We start from the raw sequence: 16,415 nt of genomic DNA, 5'->3' as shown, positions 1-16,415 counted from the left end.
TGTTGTCCATGTGAAAATGAAAAAATTGAGGCTAAAAGAATTTTTTTGTGAAAAAAAAGTACTTTTTCATTTTTACGGATCAATTTGTGAAGCACCTGGGGGTTTAAAGGGCTCACTATGCATCTAGATAAGTTCCTTGGGGCGTCTAGTTTCCAAAATGGGGTCACTTGTGGGGGAGCTCCAATTTTTAGGCACACGGGGGCTCTCCAAATGTGACATGGTGTCCGCTAAAGAGTGCAGCCAATTTTTCATTCAAAAAGTCAAATGGCGCTCCTTCCCTTCCAAGCCCTGCCGTGCGCCCAAACAGTGGTTTACCCCCACATATGAGGTATCAGCGTACTCAGGACAAATTGGACAACAACGTACGTGGTTCAGTTTCTCCTTTTACCATTGGGAAAATAAAAAAATTGTTGCTGAAAAATCATTTTTGTGACTAAAAAGTTAAATGTTCATTTTTTCCTTCCATGTTGCTTCTGCTGCTGTGAAGCACCTGAAGGGTTAATAAACTTCTTGAATGTGGTTTTGTGCACCTTGAGGGGTGCAGTTTTTAGAATGGTGTCACTTTTGGGTATTTTCAGCCATATAGACCCCTCAAACTGACTTCAAATGTGAGGTGGTCCCTAAAAAAAATGGTTTTGTAAATTTCGTTGTAAAAATGAGAAATCGCTGGTCAAATTTTAACCCTTATAACTTCCTAGCAAAAAAAAATTTTGTTTCCAAAATTGTGCTGATGTAAAGTAGACGTGTGGGAAATGTTATTTATTAACTATTTTGTGTCACATAACTCTCTGGTTTAACAGAATAAAAATTCAAAATGTGAAAATTGCGAAATTTTCAAAATTTTCGCCAAAATTCCGTTTTTATCACAAATAAACACAGAATTTATTGACCTAAATTTACCACTAACATGAAGCCCAATATGTCACGAAAAAACAATCTCAGAACCGCTAGGATCCATTGAAGCGTTCCTGAGTTATTACCTCATGAAGGGACACTGGTCAGAATTGCAAAAAACGGCAAGGTCTTTAAGGTCAAAATAGGCTGGGTCATGAAGGGGTTAAAGTATATTTTGGTTTCAGATAAAAATATACCAGGTTGTAATCATTGCAGCCAGGATCTAATTTATGTTGTCTGTGATTTGGGCAGCATGAATCAGGTGACTGTTCCCTGTACAAGGGATGAGCTGCAATACCACACACAACCTGTGGACTCGAGTGGCACTGTTTGTTTTTTTTTTTTAGAAAAAAGCAGTCATATCTTCCTATTCCAGGATAACCCCTTGAATGGGACCATATTGCAAACACAGCTGTGCTTCCCGATCACTCTGTACAGTGTGGGCCATTTATATGGATGCACCTAAATAAAATGGGAATGGTTGGTGATATCAACTTCCTGTTTGTGGCACATTAGTATATGGGAGGGGGAAAACTTTTCAAGATGGGTGGTGACCACGGCGGCCATTTTGAAGTTAGCCGTTTTGAATCCAACTTTATTTTTTTCAATGGGAAGAGGGTCACGTGACACATCAAACTTATTGAGCATTTCACAGGAAAAACAAGGTAACTTTATTCTTTCATGAGTTATTTACAAGTTTCTCTTTGTTTACAGCCATTGACATGTCACAGAGGTTAACACGTAAGGAGCGAATAGAAATTGTGTTGATGTCTGGTGAACGCAGTACCCGGGTCATTGCAGCAGATTTAAATGCAAGACACCCTACAAGACCTCCCATGCTACAGTTAGCAAACTGCTTGCCAAATTTCGTGAAGCAGGTTCAGTGTTGGATTTGCCAAAATGTGGATGCAAGAAAACTGTCACTAACGAAGAGACATCAGTGGCTGTCCTGGCTTCTTTCAGCAAGAGCCCACAGCGTAGCACTCGCCGTATGTCACTGGAGAGTGGCATCAGTCGAACATCCTTTCGGTGCATATTAGCTACTCACAAATGGCACCCTTACAAAATCCAGCTGCTTCAGCATCTCAAGGAGGATGACCCAGATCGGCACGCTGAATTTGCAGAATGGGCAAAACAAAAATTGGAACAGGACCCTCAGTTTACACGGAACATTATGTTCAGTGATGAGGCAAATTTTTTTTTGAATGGTGAAGTTAACAAACAAAACCACCGCTATTGATCTGACACTAACCCACAGTGTATAGATCTCTCCAAGCCTGTTGGAACACAAAAATTGGCGGTATATGGGGTACAAAGATAGCGGGGCCATTCTTCATCAATGGAAACCTCAATGCCACTGGATATCTGAAATTGCTACATGATGATGTGTTGCCCTCTTTATGCACTAAAGATGGCACGCTCCCTGAGTTTTTCCAGTAAGATGGTGCACCACCACATTATGGGTGTCAGGTCTGAGCATTCCTACATAAACAGTTTCCTGGAAAGTGGATTGGCCGTCGTGAGCCAGTTGAATGGTCACCAAGGTCTCCCGGTCTGACCCCTTTAGACTTTTATCTTTGGGGTCATCTGAAGGCAATCGTCTATGCTGTGAAAATACGAGATGTGCAGCATCTGAAAAAATGGATACTGGAAGCCTGTGCTAGCATTTCTTCTGCGGTGTTGCTATCAGTGTTTCAAGAGTGGAAGAAGAGGGTTGCATTGACATTCCAACACAATGCGCAGCATTTTGAACACATTTTATAAGTGGTCATAAACTTGTAAATAACTCATGAAAGAATAAAGTTACGTTAAAACCAAGCATACCATTGTTTTTCTTATGAAATTCTCGATAAGTTTGATGTTACATGACCCTCTTCCCATTGGAAAAAATAAAGTTGGATCCAAAATGTCCAACTTCAAAATGGCCGCCATGGTCACCACCCATCTTGAAAAATTCCCCCCCCCCGTTCCCATATACTAACATGCCACAAACAGGAAATTGATATCACCAACCATTCCCATATTATGGCCTACCCTGTAGATCTTGAAAATCCTGAATGCTTTTTATGGATCCCCTTACCGTGATTTCATCTGTATACTGACTTAATTTCTGTGTCCTCCTAGGGGTGGGATGCAATTGAATGGGTCATTGAGAATTCTGAGAGCACAGTAAGCTAACAGTGTCTGCCTCCACTGCTACTAAGGGTAAGTAAAAAAGTCTTCTGTACCTTTCACCTGTGTGACCTATGAATGTACACCTGGAAATGAAGCATGAATATTACCTATGATGGTGACTACAGAGGTAAAGCATAGGACACTGCCAAGTCAGAGTGTCTTCTCCATGTGACAATACAGGTTTCAATCGACAATTAGAATCCCCATTATCAGGATTTACTAGGGTATGTGCACACGTTGCAGATTTGCCTGTGGACATTTCTGCACAGAATCTGCACCTCTTGGCAGAAAACGCAGGTAAAAATCCACCCGTTTTTGCTGTGTTTTTGAAAGCTAAATAAAGTTCTATTATTGAACAACAAAAAAAAAGATTTGTGATGTCATTTCTTGTCCAACCTCCTCTTTTACTTTTGTTCAACCCACACTCAATTACACACAGATAGATAGACAGACAGATAGGTAGATAGATAGATAGATAGATCTATACATAGATCGATAGATCTATCTCAATCCTTATATCTTTCTATCATCTATCTATCTCATTCCTTCTATCTATCTATGAATTTATCTATAGATATTTAGATAGAAGGACTGAGATAAATAGATCTATAGATAGATAGATCTATATATAGATAGATAGATCTATTCATCTATGGATAGATGTAGATCGATATATATGGATAGTTAGATAGATATATGGATAGATATATCTATGTATCTATAGATATATCTATTGATATATCTATATATCTATAAATATATCGATAGATATATCGATAGATAGATAGATAGATATATCCATATCTATCTCTATAGATATACCCATAGTTATATCTATAGTTATATCTATATCTATCTATCTATCTATCTATCTATCTATCTATCTATCTATCTATCTATCTATATATATATATATAGTTAGGGCCAGAAATATTTGGACAGTGACACAATTTTCGCGAGTTGGGCTCTGCATGCCACCACATTGGATTTGAAATGAAACCTCTACAACAGAATTCAAGTGCAGATTGTAACGTTTAATTTGAAGGGTTGAACAAAAATATCTGATAGAAAATGTAGGAATTGTACACATTTCTTTACAAACACTCCACATTTTAGGAGGTCAAAAGTAATTGGACAAATAAACATAACCCAAACAAAATATTTTTATTTTCAATATTTTGTTGCAAATCCTTTGGAGGCAATCACTGCCTTAAGTCTGGAACCCATGGACATCACCAAACGCTGGGTTTCCTCCTTCTTAATGCTTTGCCAGGCCTTTACAGCCGCAGCCTTCAGGTCTTGCTTGTTTGTGGGTCTTTTCGTCTTAAGTCTGGATTTGAGCAAGTGAAATGCATGCTCAATTGGGTTTAGATCTGGAGATTGACTTGGCCATTGCAGAATGTTCCACTTTTTGGCACTCATGAACTCCTGGGTAGCTTTGGCTGTATGCTTGGGGTCATTGTCCATCTGTACTATGAAGCGCCGTCCAATCAACTTTGCAGCATTTGGCTGAATCTGGGCTGAAAGTATATCCCGGTACACTTCAGAATTCATCCGGCTACTCTTGTCTGCTCTTATGTCATCAATAAACACAAGTGACCCAGTGCCATTGAAAGCCATGCATGCCCATGCCATCACGTTGCCTCCACCATGTTTTACAGAGGATGTGGTGTGCCTTGGATCATGTGCCGTTCCCTTTCTTCTCCAAACTTTTTTCTTCCCATCATTCTGGTACAGGTTGATCTTTGTCTCATCTGTCCATAGAATACTTTTCCAGAACTGAGCTGGCTTCTTGAGGTGTTTTTCTGCAAATTTAACTCTGGCCTGTCTATTTTTGGTATTGATGAATGGTTTGCATCTAGATGTGAACCCTTTGTATTTACTGTCATGGAGTCTTCTCTTTACTGTTGACTTAGAGACAGATACACCTACTTCACTGAGAGTGTTCTGGACTTCAGTTGATGTTGTGAACGGGTTCTTCTTCACCAAATTAAGTATGCGGCGATCATCCACCACTGTTGTCATCCGTGGACGCCCAGGCCTTTTTGAGTTCCCAAGCTCACCAGTCAATTCCTTTTTTCTCATAATGTACCCAACTGTTGATTTTGCTACTCCAAGCATGTCTGCTATCTCTCTGATGGATTTTTTCTTTTTTTCAGCCTCAGGATGTTCTGCTTCACCTCAATTGAGAGTTCCTTTGACCGCATGTTGTCTGCTCACAGCAACAGCTTCCAAATGCAAAACCACACACCTGGAATCCACCCCTGACCTTTTAACTACTTCATTGATTACAGGTTAACGAGGGAGACGCCTTCAGAGTTAATTGCAGCCCTTAGAGTCCATTGTCCAATTACTTTTGGTCCCTTGAAAAAGAGGACGCTATGCATTACAGAGCTATGATTCCTAAACCCTTTCTCCGATTTGGATGTGGAAACTATCATATTGCAGCTGGGAGTGTGCACTTTCAGCCCATATTACATATATAATTTTATTTCTGAACATGTTTTTGTAAACAGCTAAAATAACAAAACTTGTGTCACTGTCCAAATATTTCTGGCCCTAACTGTATATATCTATAATATAACGCTGGGAGCGTCACTCTGTCCGAAGCCTTTATAGACTGCGCAGGCGCAAGCGCCGGCGCAGTCTGGCCCCCACAGAGTGACGCTCCCAGGAGATCGCAGTATGCGTAAGCACTGAACGCATACCGCGATCTCCACCGGAGAGTCAGGGACCGCCAGGAGGGTAAGTATATTCACCTTTCCCCGTTCCAGCGCTGCGTGCGGCTCCGTCTCCCGGCTCCTCTGCTGTGACAGTTCAGAGGGCGCGATGATGCGCTTAATGCGCGCCGCCCTCTGACTTACCAGTCACAGGCAGAGGAGCCGGAGTGTGTCTTCAAGAAAATGGCGCCGGAAAGCGCGGACTGCGCAGGCACCGATTCCTGCTGCCGGAATCGGCGCCTGCGCAGTCCGCGCTTTCCGGCGCCATTTTTTTGAAGACACACCTGCAGTGGAGCCGGACGATAGGTGAGTATGGTATTTTTTTTTTTTTATATGGCAGCAGCATACGGGGGCATACACACTGGAGCGTCTTATGGGGGGCATATAATACAATGGTGGCGCAGGATGGGAGCAGCACATGACAGAACGGGGGCAGGATGGCAGCAGCACATGACAGAACGGGCGCAGGATGGCAGCAGCACATGACAGAAGGGGCACAGGATGGCAGCAGCACATGACAGAACGGGCGCAGGATGGCAGCAGCACATGACAGAACGGGCGCAGGATGGCAGCAGCACATGACAGAACGGGCGCAGGATGGGAGCAGCACATGACAGAACGGGCGCAGGATGGCAGCAGCACATGACAGAACGGGCGCAGGATGGGAGCAGCACATGACAGAACGGGCGCAGGATGGCAGCAGCACATGACAGAACGGGCGCAGGATGGCAGCAGCACATGACAGAACGGGCGCAGGATGGCAGCAGCACATGACAGAACGGGCGCAGGATGGCAGCAGCACATGACAGAACGGGCGCAGGATGGCAGCAGCACATGACAGAACGGGCGCAGGATGGCAGCAGCACATGACAGAACGGGCGCAGGATGGCAGCAGCACATGACAGAACGGGCGCAGGATGGCAGCAGCACATGACAGAACGGGAGCAGGATGGCAGCAGCACATGACAGAATGGGCGCAGGATGGGAGCAGCACATGACAGAACAGGGGAGCAGGATGGGAGCAGCACATGACAGAACGGGCGCAGGATGGCAGCAGCACATGACAGAACGGGCGCAGGATGGGAACAGCACATGACAGAACAGGGGAGCAGGATGGGAGCAGCACATGACAGAACGGGCGCAGGATGGGAGCAGCACATGACAGAACGGGCGCAGGATGGCAGCAGCACATGACAGAACGGGCGCAGGATGGGAGCAGCACATGACAGAACGGGCACAGGATGGCAGCAGCACATGACAGAACGGGCGCAGGATGGGAGCAGCACATGACATAATGTGGGAGCAGGATGGGAGCAGCACATGACAGAACGGGGGCGCAGGATGGGAGCAGCACATGACAGAACGTGGGCGCAGGATGGGAGCAGCACATGACAGAACGGGGGCGCAGGATGTCAGCAGCGCATGACAGAACGGGCGCAGGATGGGAGCAGCACATGACAGAATGGGCGCAGGATGGCAGCAGCACATGACAGAACGGGCGCAGGATGGGAGCAGCACATGACAGAACGGGGGCGCAGGATGGGAGCAGCACATGACAGAACGAGGGCGCAGGATGGGAGCAGCACATGACAGAACGGGGGCGCAGGATGGGAGCAGCACATGACAGAACGGGGGCGCAGGATGGGAGCAGCACATGACAGGATGGGAGCAGCAAATGACAGAATGGAGGCGCAGGATGGGAGCAGCACATGACAGAACGGGGGCGCAGGATGGGAGCAGCACATGACAGAACGGGGGCGCAGGATGGGAGCAGCACATGACAGGATGGGGATGCAGGGTGGAGCAGCACATGACAGAATGGGGGCGCAGGATGGAGCAGCACATGACAGGATGGGGATGCAGGATGGAGCAGCACATGACAGGATGGGGACGCAGTAAGGAGCAGCACATACCAGGATGGAGACCATATACCAATATAAATGCTCGCCACCCGGGCGTAGAACGGGTTCAATAGCTAGTATATATATATATATATATATACAGTGGTGTTCAAAAGTCCAGCATAGGATAAATTGATTGATTTTTCAAGTTTTAAATGTTTTCTGTCGAATATTTTCTATGCTAATGACATATTATATATGGTTTTGTTCAGAATACAATTTTGCATTCTCTCCCTGTAATATTTTTAGATTTGAAGCAGTTTTACATGAAATTATTGCAACAATATGGGAATTAAAAGCAGAACTAAATATTGTACAGCTTCAGATCCAAAATTAGCCAATCACAGATGAGAACCTGTGACCATCATAACCTGGATATGGCAGCCAATCACATTGCATTACATTGCATCACATCTGCTGCTTTGTTTGTTTGTTTTATCTGTTGGTCTATCTAGTGAATCATACTGTAGAGTTTTATGATGGGAGCCTTCAGATTTTTGTCAGCGGAGGATCGTGTGTGAGTTGTGGTGCTACATGAAGAGGGTTATACTGGCCCCCAGATCGCAAGGAAGGTTGGCTGTAATCAGAGTACAGTTGTAAGAATTTTGCAGAAACATAAGCAGCTTGGAATTACCCAGGACAGGCCCAGATCTGGTCGGCCCAGAAAGTCAACTAAAGGGGAGGATAGAGTACTGATAAGAACATCCCTCGCCAATCGAAAGCTCACCTCTCCTCAGCTTCTGCGAGAATGGCAAGAAAAGTGCAATATTGAGGTAGCAACATCAACTGTTAGGAAGAGATGTTTGGAAGCAGGATTGAGAGGGTGCAAGGCCCGAAAGAAGCCATTGATGACAGCCATACAAAGACAAAGGCGAAAACTGTGGGCATTGAAATATTTAAAATGGAGGAAGGAGGAGTGGGAAAAAGTGCTATTTAGTGATGAAAGCACTTTTTGCATTTTAGGAAATGATGGCAAGTCTTATGTGAGAAGGTTCCCACATGAAGAGTACAAGCCAGAGTGTTTGAGCTCCTCTGTGAAACATCCTATGAAAGTAATGGTCTGGGGCTGTATGGCAGCCAACGGTGTTGGAAGGCTTCATATTGTGGAGGGTATGGTTAGTGCAAAAAAATACATAGACATCCTTAATAAGAAAATGCTGCCTTCTGCTCAACAATCTGAATTAAATAAAAAATAATAAATCTTAAAAAGTTAAATTTAAGTCTGTGTGAACTTGCATTGGAAGTTAGTGAACTTAGAAACCTGTTCACCATTCTACACACTGTACTAGTTTAGGTATAGCTATGCTGTAAAAAAATTATCAAAAATGCACATACCATAACAATTTATACACTTGGGACATTCAAAAATGAGTATGGCATACAATGAGGGATTACAAAAACATATGTTCCACCAGTTTCACTGTAGAGATGCAGAAGTATGAAACATATAGTTTTCTTCACGCCTATGCAGGACTTTTGAACATCATTGTGTATATATATATATATACATATATATATATATATAGATACATCTACATCTAGAGACATAACTACACTGTGTGCAGAATTATTAGGCAAGTTGTATTTCGATCACATGATACTTTTTATACATGTTGTCCTACTCCAAGCTGTTCAGGCTTGAGAGCCAACTACCAATTAAGTAAATCAGGTGATGTGCTTCTCTGTAATGAGGGAGGGTGTTTTCTAATGACATCAACACCCTATATAAGGTGTGCTTAATTATTAGGCAACTTCCTTCCCTTTGGCAAAATGGGGAAAAAGAGAGATTTGACGGTCTCTGAAAAGTCCAAAATTGTTAGATGTCTTGCAGAGGGATGCAGCAGTCTTGAAATTGCCAAACTTTTGAAGCGTGATCACCGAACAATCAAGCGTTTCATGGTAAATAGCCAACAGGGTCGCAAAAAGCGTGTTGGGCAAAAAAGGCACAAAATAACTGCCCATGAATTGAGGAAAATCAAGCATGAAGCTGCCAGGATGCCATTTGCCACCAGTTTTGCCATATTTCAGAGCTGCAACGTTACTGGAGTAACAAAAAGCACAAGGTGTGCGATACTCAGGGACATGGCCAAGGTAAGGAAGGCTGAAAAATGACCACCTTTGAACAAGAAACATAAGACGTCAAGACTGGGCCAAGAAATATCTTAAGACTGACTTTTCAAAGGTTTTATGGACTGATGAAATGAGAGTGACTCTTGATGGGCCAGATGGATGGGCCAGAGGCTGGATCAGTAAATGGCAGAGAGCTCCACTCCGACTCAGACGCCAGCAAGGTGGAGGTGGGGTACTGATATGGGCTGGTATCATCAAATATGAACTTGTGGGACCTTTTCGGGTTGAGGATGGAGTGAAGCTCAACTCCCAGACCTACTGCCAGTTTGTGGAAGACAAGCAGTGGTACAGGAAGAAGTCGCTATCGTTCAAGAAAAACCTGATTTTCATGCAGGACAATGCTCCATCACATACCTCCAACTACTCCACAGCGTGGCTGGCCAGTAAAGGTCTCAAAGAAGAAAAAATAATGACATGGTCCCCTTGTTCACCTGATCTGAACCCCATAGAGAACCTGTGGTCCCTCATAAAATGTGAGATCTACAGGGAGGGAAAACAGTACACCTCTCGGAACAGTGTCTGGGAGGCTGTGGTGGCTGCTGCACGCAATGTTGATCGTAAACAGATCAAGCAACTGCCAGAATCTATGGATGGAAGGCTGTTGAGTGTCATCATAAAGAAAGGGGGCTATATTGGTCACTAATTTTGGGGGGTTTTGTTTTTGCATGTCAGAAATTTTTATTTCTAAATTTTGTGCGGTGATATTGGTTTACCTGGTGAAAATAAACAAGTAAGATGGGAATATATTTGGTTTTTATTAAGTTGCCTAATAATTCTGCACAGTAATAGTTACCTGCAGATATCCTCCTAAGATAGCCAAATCTAAAAAACCGACTCCAACTTCCAAAATATTAACATAAACAACAAGAGAGAGAAGGCGGCACTCACCCCGATATTGCTTGAAAGTGATGTTCTTTATTCAGGACATGAATGAATGAACAAAGGCAGAGAGCCGGCTGGTTACAGATCGGGTGCGGGAAGGAGGTGAGGGTCCCTCACCTCCTTCCCGAACCCGATCTGTAACCAGCTGGCTCTCTGCCTTTGTTCATTCATTCATGTCCTGAATAAAGAACATCACTTTCAAGCAATATCGGGGTGAGTGCCGCCTTCTCTCTCTTGTTGTTTATGTGGATCATCATTTTATCATATTCTATGGTAGAGCACCACCCATTAATTGCTGTCAGAAGTTACGTGCCGATTGACGTCCTGAATTGAATCCAGCTTGTGTAATGGAAACGCCTGACATTCAGCCGCTCTAGTGCCTTCCTAATCTGTGTTACTTTGCATTCCAAAATATTAAGCTTTGATATTTATGAGTCTTTTGGGTTGATTTAGAACATAGTTGTTGATCAATAATAAAAATAATCCTCTAAAATACAACTTGCCTAATAATTCTGCACACAGTGTATAGTTATATCTATGTATAGATGGATATCTATGGATATATCCCTAGATATATTCATAGATATATAATAGCAAGGCCTATGTTTATTAATGAACAATAACTTTAATTAAAAAAAAAAGGGAAAAAATGGCGTGGGCTCCTGCGCAATTTTCTGCGCCAGAGGGGGAAAGCCGATGGCCTTGGGCCAATATTTGTAGACTGGGAAGGGGGTAATACCCATGGCCTTTTCCCAGGCTATAAATATCAGCCCGCAGCTGTCTGCATAGCCTTTACTGGCTATTAAAATAGGAGGACCCCCCCAAAATATGATGTGGGGTCCCCTGTGTTTTATAGCCAGAAAGGCTCCGCAAACACTTGTGGGCTAATATTCATAGCCTAGGAAGGGGCCATGAATATTGCCCCCTCCCAGCTACAAACACCATCCCGCATCCACCCCAGATATGGTGCATCTGTACGATGCGCCAATTCTGGCACTTAGCTCCTCTCTTCCCACTGCCGTGTAGCGGTGGCATATGGGGTTAATGTCACCTTGCTATTGTAAGGTGACATTAAGCCCGGTTAGTAATGGAGAGGCGTCAATAAGACACCTATCCATTACTAATCCTATAGTAGTGAAAGAGTTAAAAAAAAAAAGGTCACAGCCAGAAAAAAGTATTTTAATATTCTTAATTTCACCATACTTAGAACCACGCCTAATTCCTGTGACGCCCTCGATTGCCTGAAAAAAATAAAAAATAATAAACCAACTGTATACTCCCTGCCCGACGCAGTCCAGTTAATAACAAGTGTCCTACGACGATCTCCCCTATAGAACAGTGACATCGGGTGATGTCACCGCTCTATAGGGCCTCCAGGAACACACTTACAGGAAACAATGGCTCCTGCAGTGCATCACTGAAGAGGTTACTTTAGTTAATTGTCTCTCTTTATGGCAATGCTGCGTGGGAATTTTCCCACACAGCTGTGCCGTGACAGTATGAACTATACTATATTTAGCAGCGGAGGGATAGAGTGCAGAAGGATACCTTCCGTCATTGTATCCCGGAGTACCTGGAGAGCGGTCGCACCAGCTGATGGTACAGCTCTCCACGGGAGATCGTTGTGGGACAATGGTATTATTTGTATTACGTTTGACACAGGGAGTATATTGTTGGTTTATTTTAATTTTTTTTCAGGCAAGCGATGGCTTCGGGGATTAGGTGTAGATGGTGAGTATGAACTACATATGTACTGTATGTGTTTTTTTCCCCCTACAATCAACACATTAGCCGGATGATGGGACTACTACTGTCCCATCATTGGCTAATATGTCAATCACTGTCACTGTAGCAGGCATAGCCGGATGGGACTTGTAGATGCCTGCACACACAAACACACACTGACACAGCCCCGGCAGACCCCCGCACAGCCCCGCGAACAGCCTCGCCGACCTCCCGCACACAGCCCCGCCAACCCAGCACACAGCCCCACAGACCCATACACACAGACACGCAGACCCCACCAGCACAAACAGACACGCACACAGTCACCGTCCATCCGCCGCCCACACACTTCCCTCCTCCTGGGCCCCAGCGTTTCTCGCACCCACATCCGCAGCAAAACCTCAGATCTTTTTTACATCTGCGGTTTTGCTGCGGATTGGCCTGACACTATGGAAGTCAATGTGTGCTGAAACGCTGCAGTTCCACACAAATAATTGACTTGCTGCAGTAAAAAAACGCTGCGAATCCGCACATTTTTTTCCGCAGCATGTGCACAGTATTTTTTAATTTCTCATTGATTAACATTGTGTGCACAACGCACTGCGAATTTGAGGCAATTCCGCGTGTCCAAAAACGCTGCGGAAACACATAAAAAACCGCAACGTGTGCACATACTCTATTTATCCGTACGTACCAGGTAGAAGGATGCAGAACTCCTGCAGGATACTCCTGTAATTTGAGCTGAACCTTTTTCAGACGCAGATTCGGCCAGTGAAAAAAGTTCATCTGCATTGCCCCAATAATAACCAAGTGCTGTCTGTTTTTTTTCAAGGACTGCAATCAGACCGAAAATACAACCATGATTAATACGATAATGAAAATACGAGCCCGTAGATTAAGTTTCCACAATTAGTTTTTGACACTTCAAATTTTCGCTGTGCGGTAGTCTCAGCATCCTGAAATTCCAGCAAAGTGGATAAAATTTAAACAAATTTCATGCTCACTGTGCTTTTTTTTTTAGTACCAAAAATAGAAATGGTCAGCAGTGATCTGCACATCCAATATCAATATACCAAAACAACAAAGGAAAGGCATATCAAAGTAATGAAAACTTTATTAATACAATAATACAAATATTAAAATTGCCATAAAAAGCAGGGAGAAGTATCAGATGAGTGAGCACAGCACCGAGAGTACAAATAAACCCTGTAACTAGGGATACTAATTGGTAAAACGTAAGGTAATAGTCTGCTACACTACAACAGTATGACACCAGACGGTATAAATATTAACTGGTACTAAGGCAGAGGGCAGACCTGTGTATGATCATAGATTTTGGTGCCAGCAATCCACTATATTATGTAGCCTTAGACCTCTTTCACACTTCCGTCGGTATGGGGCCGTCGCAAACCGTTGGCCCGACGGACGTTGTGCAAAATAGTGCACAACGTGGGCAGCAAATGCAGTTTTCAGACGCATCCGCTGCCCATTATGAGTTCCGGGGAGGAGGGGGCGGAGTTTCGTCCACGCATGCGCGGTCGAAAATGGCGGACGCGTCGCACAAAAAGTTACATTGAACGTTTTTCTGTGACGATGGTCGCCAATTACCAACGCATCCAGTGCACGACGTATGGAACGTGTGTCCATACGTCGCGATGCTTCGGCAATACAAGTCTATGTGCAAAAAACGCATCCTGAGGGCAACTTTGCAGGATGCGTTTTTTGCACAGAGCGACGCATTGCAACGTCTTTATAAAGACGGACGTGTGAAAGTAGCCTAATGGAGACATTGCATAGATTAAGGGAAATATTGTAGACACTATATAAACGGTAAGATCACTCAGAAATAGCAGGTCCCATAGGAATAGCAGAGCACAAGAGTATGTGATAAATATTACCTGGTGCTGGGCAAGGTCAAACCCCAATGCGCCATTCGAGTCGGCTTCTTCGAGGGCGTGGTTTTTTTTACGCAGCGTAAAGTGACCTGCGGAGCAATTTTGAAACCTGCAACATGTCAGTTTCACTTGTAGATATGCTGAGTTTTATGTGCAGATTTTCCCCATAGAACTGAAGAAATGTAAAAACGTATCCGTGCTTTTAGTCCGTTTCCGCATGTAATCTGCACATGTCTGTGTCAGTACAGTTTTGGCAGAGCCACATACGGGAAGTATCAAAAGCAAACCTGCCTTGTTTAGCACATGACATATCAAAAAGAATCAAAAATCGCCCCGTAAAAAATACGATAAAAACACATGTAAAAGGAACGCACTCAGAAAATGAAATTAAAAAATGTAAGTAACCGAGTAGGTACAGAAATTCTGCAACATCAAAAACTCACTAAATTATCATCGTGGGAACATAGCCTTAAAGGGTTTGCCCAGGATTAGGAAAAAGAGTTGCTTTATTTTCTCAGGAACAGAGCCACCCTTGTCAGTGGACTGTGTCTGGTATTGCAGTTTAACCCTGAGATGAAGTGAATCGGACTTCAAAACTCAACATGAGCAAGGATCCTATTGTTTCTGGGGAAAAACAACACCCCAGCAGGACTCATTAACGGGAATCTGTCAACAGATTTTTGCAATGTAATCTGACAGCACCATGATGTAGGGGAATAGAGCCTGACTCCAGTGATGTGTCATTTACTAGTCCGTGTTTTGCAGTTTCGATACAATCAGTGTTTTATCAGTAGATTATTACTGCAGGACAAGTTGTTCTTGTGCCTCTCAGTCCAACCAACCCTCAGCACTGATTGGCAGCTGATCTGTCATTGTACTCAGAAACTACCAATCAGGGGTGTGGGAGGGGTTATACAAGGCTCAACATTCTGAGCTCTGCTAGATCGACAGCACACAAAAATGGGATTCCATCACAACAGCTGCATCCAGAAAACTAAGAGATACATCGCTGGAATCAGGGTCTCTGCTCCAACCTAATGCTGCTCTCAGTTTAAATAGCAAACCGCTGCTGACAGAATCCTTTTAAAGTTCTCCAAACCTGCCGCGCTGCATGTCTGTGGTGGATTTAGGCAAAGTAACAGTCTTCTGCCAACGACTGCATGTGTATGGCCTCATTTATTCCAAAAAATATTAGCCCTACCATGTAAATGTATGAAGATGTATTTTTCTATACCTGTAATAAAAAAATGAGACAACAAAGGGGAATAGAAAACCTTCAGCTGACTGCCTCTGTCTTTCTCTTCTTCTTAGATTCAGGACCAGTTAATGACGCACTAATGACATTGCGAATGTAGCTTCCCAAACAGATGCAGTCCGCTGTATGACCGCCGTCATGGACCACCGACCTCCATCAGAAAGATCTTCTATTTCACATTTTCTATGAATAGTTTTTAAATGACCACTGGATGCAATAAACAAACATTACTTACACTTTCATATCCCAGATGGTGGTTGTACTTTATGTCAGTTGTGAAGATCTGGGCTGGCTGAGGCTTTGTGCACATGGGGTCTTATAGAAGCCACTGTACCCTCATTGATTTTGAAGCAGATGACACTTCAGGAAAATGGCAGCAGGGTTTTCCCTCTATTGTCTTTTCTGACTCTTTCAATGTCTTTTGCAGCTTTTTTATTCTATATCTATATATGAGGCATCGTGATTACTCGCTAATCCCGCCCCCTGCAGAGTAGCTCTGCCTCCCACCACATCACCACACACAATCCCGCCCCCCACCTCATTACCAACCACAATCCTGCCCCCACATCACAACACACACAATCCCGCCCCCCAACACATTACCAACCACAATCCCGCCCCCAACATATTACCAACCACAATCCCGCCCCCCACCACATTACCAACCACAATCCCGCCCCCCCACCACATTACCAACCACAATCCTGCCCCCCACCACATCACCACACATAATCCCACCCCCCACCACATCACCACACACAATCTCGCCCCCTAACCATCACCACACATAATCCCGCCCCCCCACCACATCACCACACACAATCTCGCCCCCCCAACC

The 16,415-nt window shown here is 44.0% G+C and overlaps 1 protein-coding gene across 3 annotated transcripts in view; it reads left to right on the top strand.

Moving 5' to 3' along the window:
• Positions 1-15,828, top strand: part of PRELID3A (PRELI domain containing 3A) — a 132,828-nt gene extending 117,000 nt beyond the window's left edge. For 2 of the 3 annotated variants that reach the window (XM_069728946.1, XM_069728944.1), the window contains exons 6-7: positions 3,019-3,099; positions 15,634-15,828. In XM_069728946.1, the coding sequence (XP_069585047.1) occupies positions 3,019-3,072 (54 nt within the window). In that variant the 3' untranslated portion in view covers positions 3,073-3,099; positions 15,634-15,828. Of the gene's footprint in view, positions 1-3,018; positions 3,100-8,653; positions 8,860-15,633 lie in introns of those variants that run through there. The other variant, XM_069728945.1, reaches the window with a different exon arrangement.
• Positions 15,829-16,415: the final 587 nt, after the last annotated feature.

The sequence above is a fragment of the Ranitomeya imitator genome, chromosome 6 (genome assembly GCF_032444005.1).
Source record: "Ranitomeya imitator isolate aRanImi1 chromosome 6, aRanImi1.pri, whole genome shotgun sequence".
Classification (NCBI taxonomy): domain Eukaryota; kingdom Metazoa; phylum Chordata; class Amphibia; order Anura; family Dendrobatidae; genus Ranitomeya; species Ranitomeya imitator.
The sequence above is the reverse complement of the archived record's forward strand: the minus strand, read 5'-3'. Positions and strand labels throughout refer to the sequence as shown.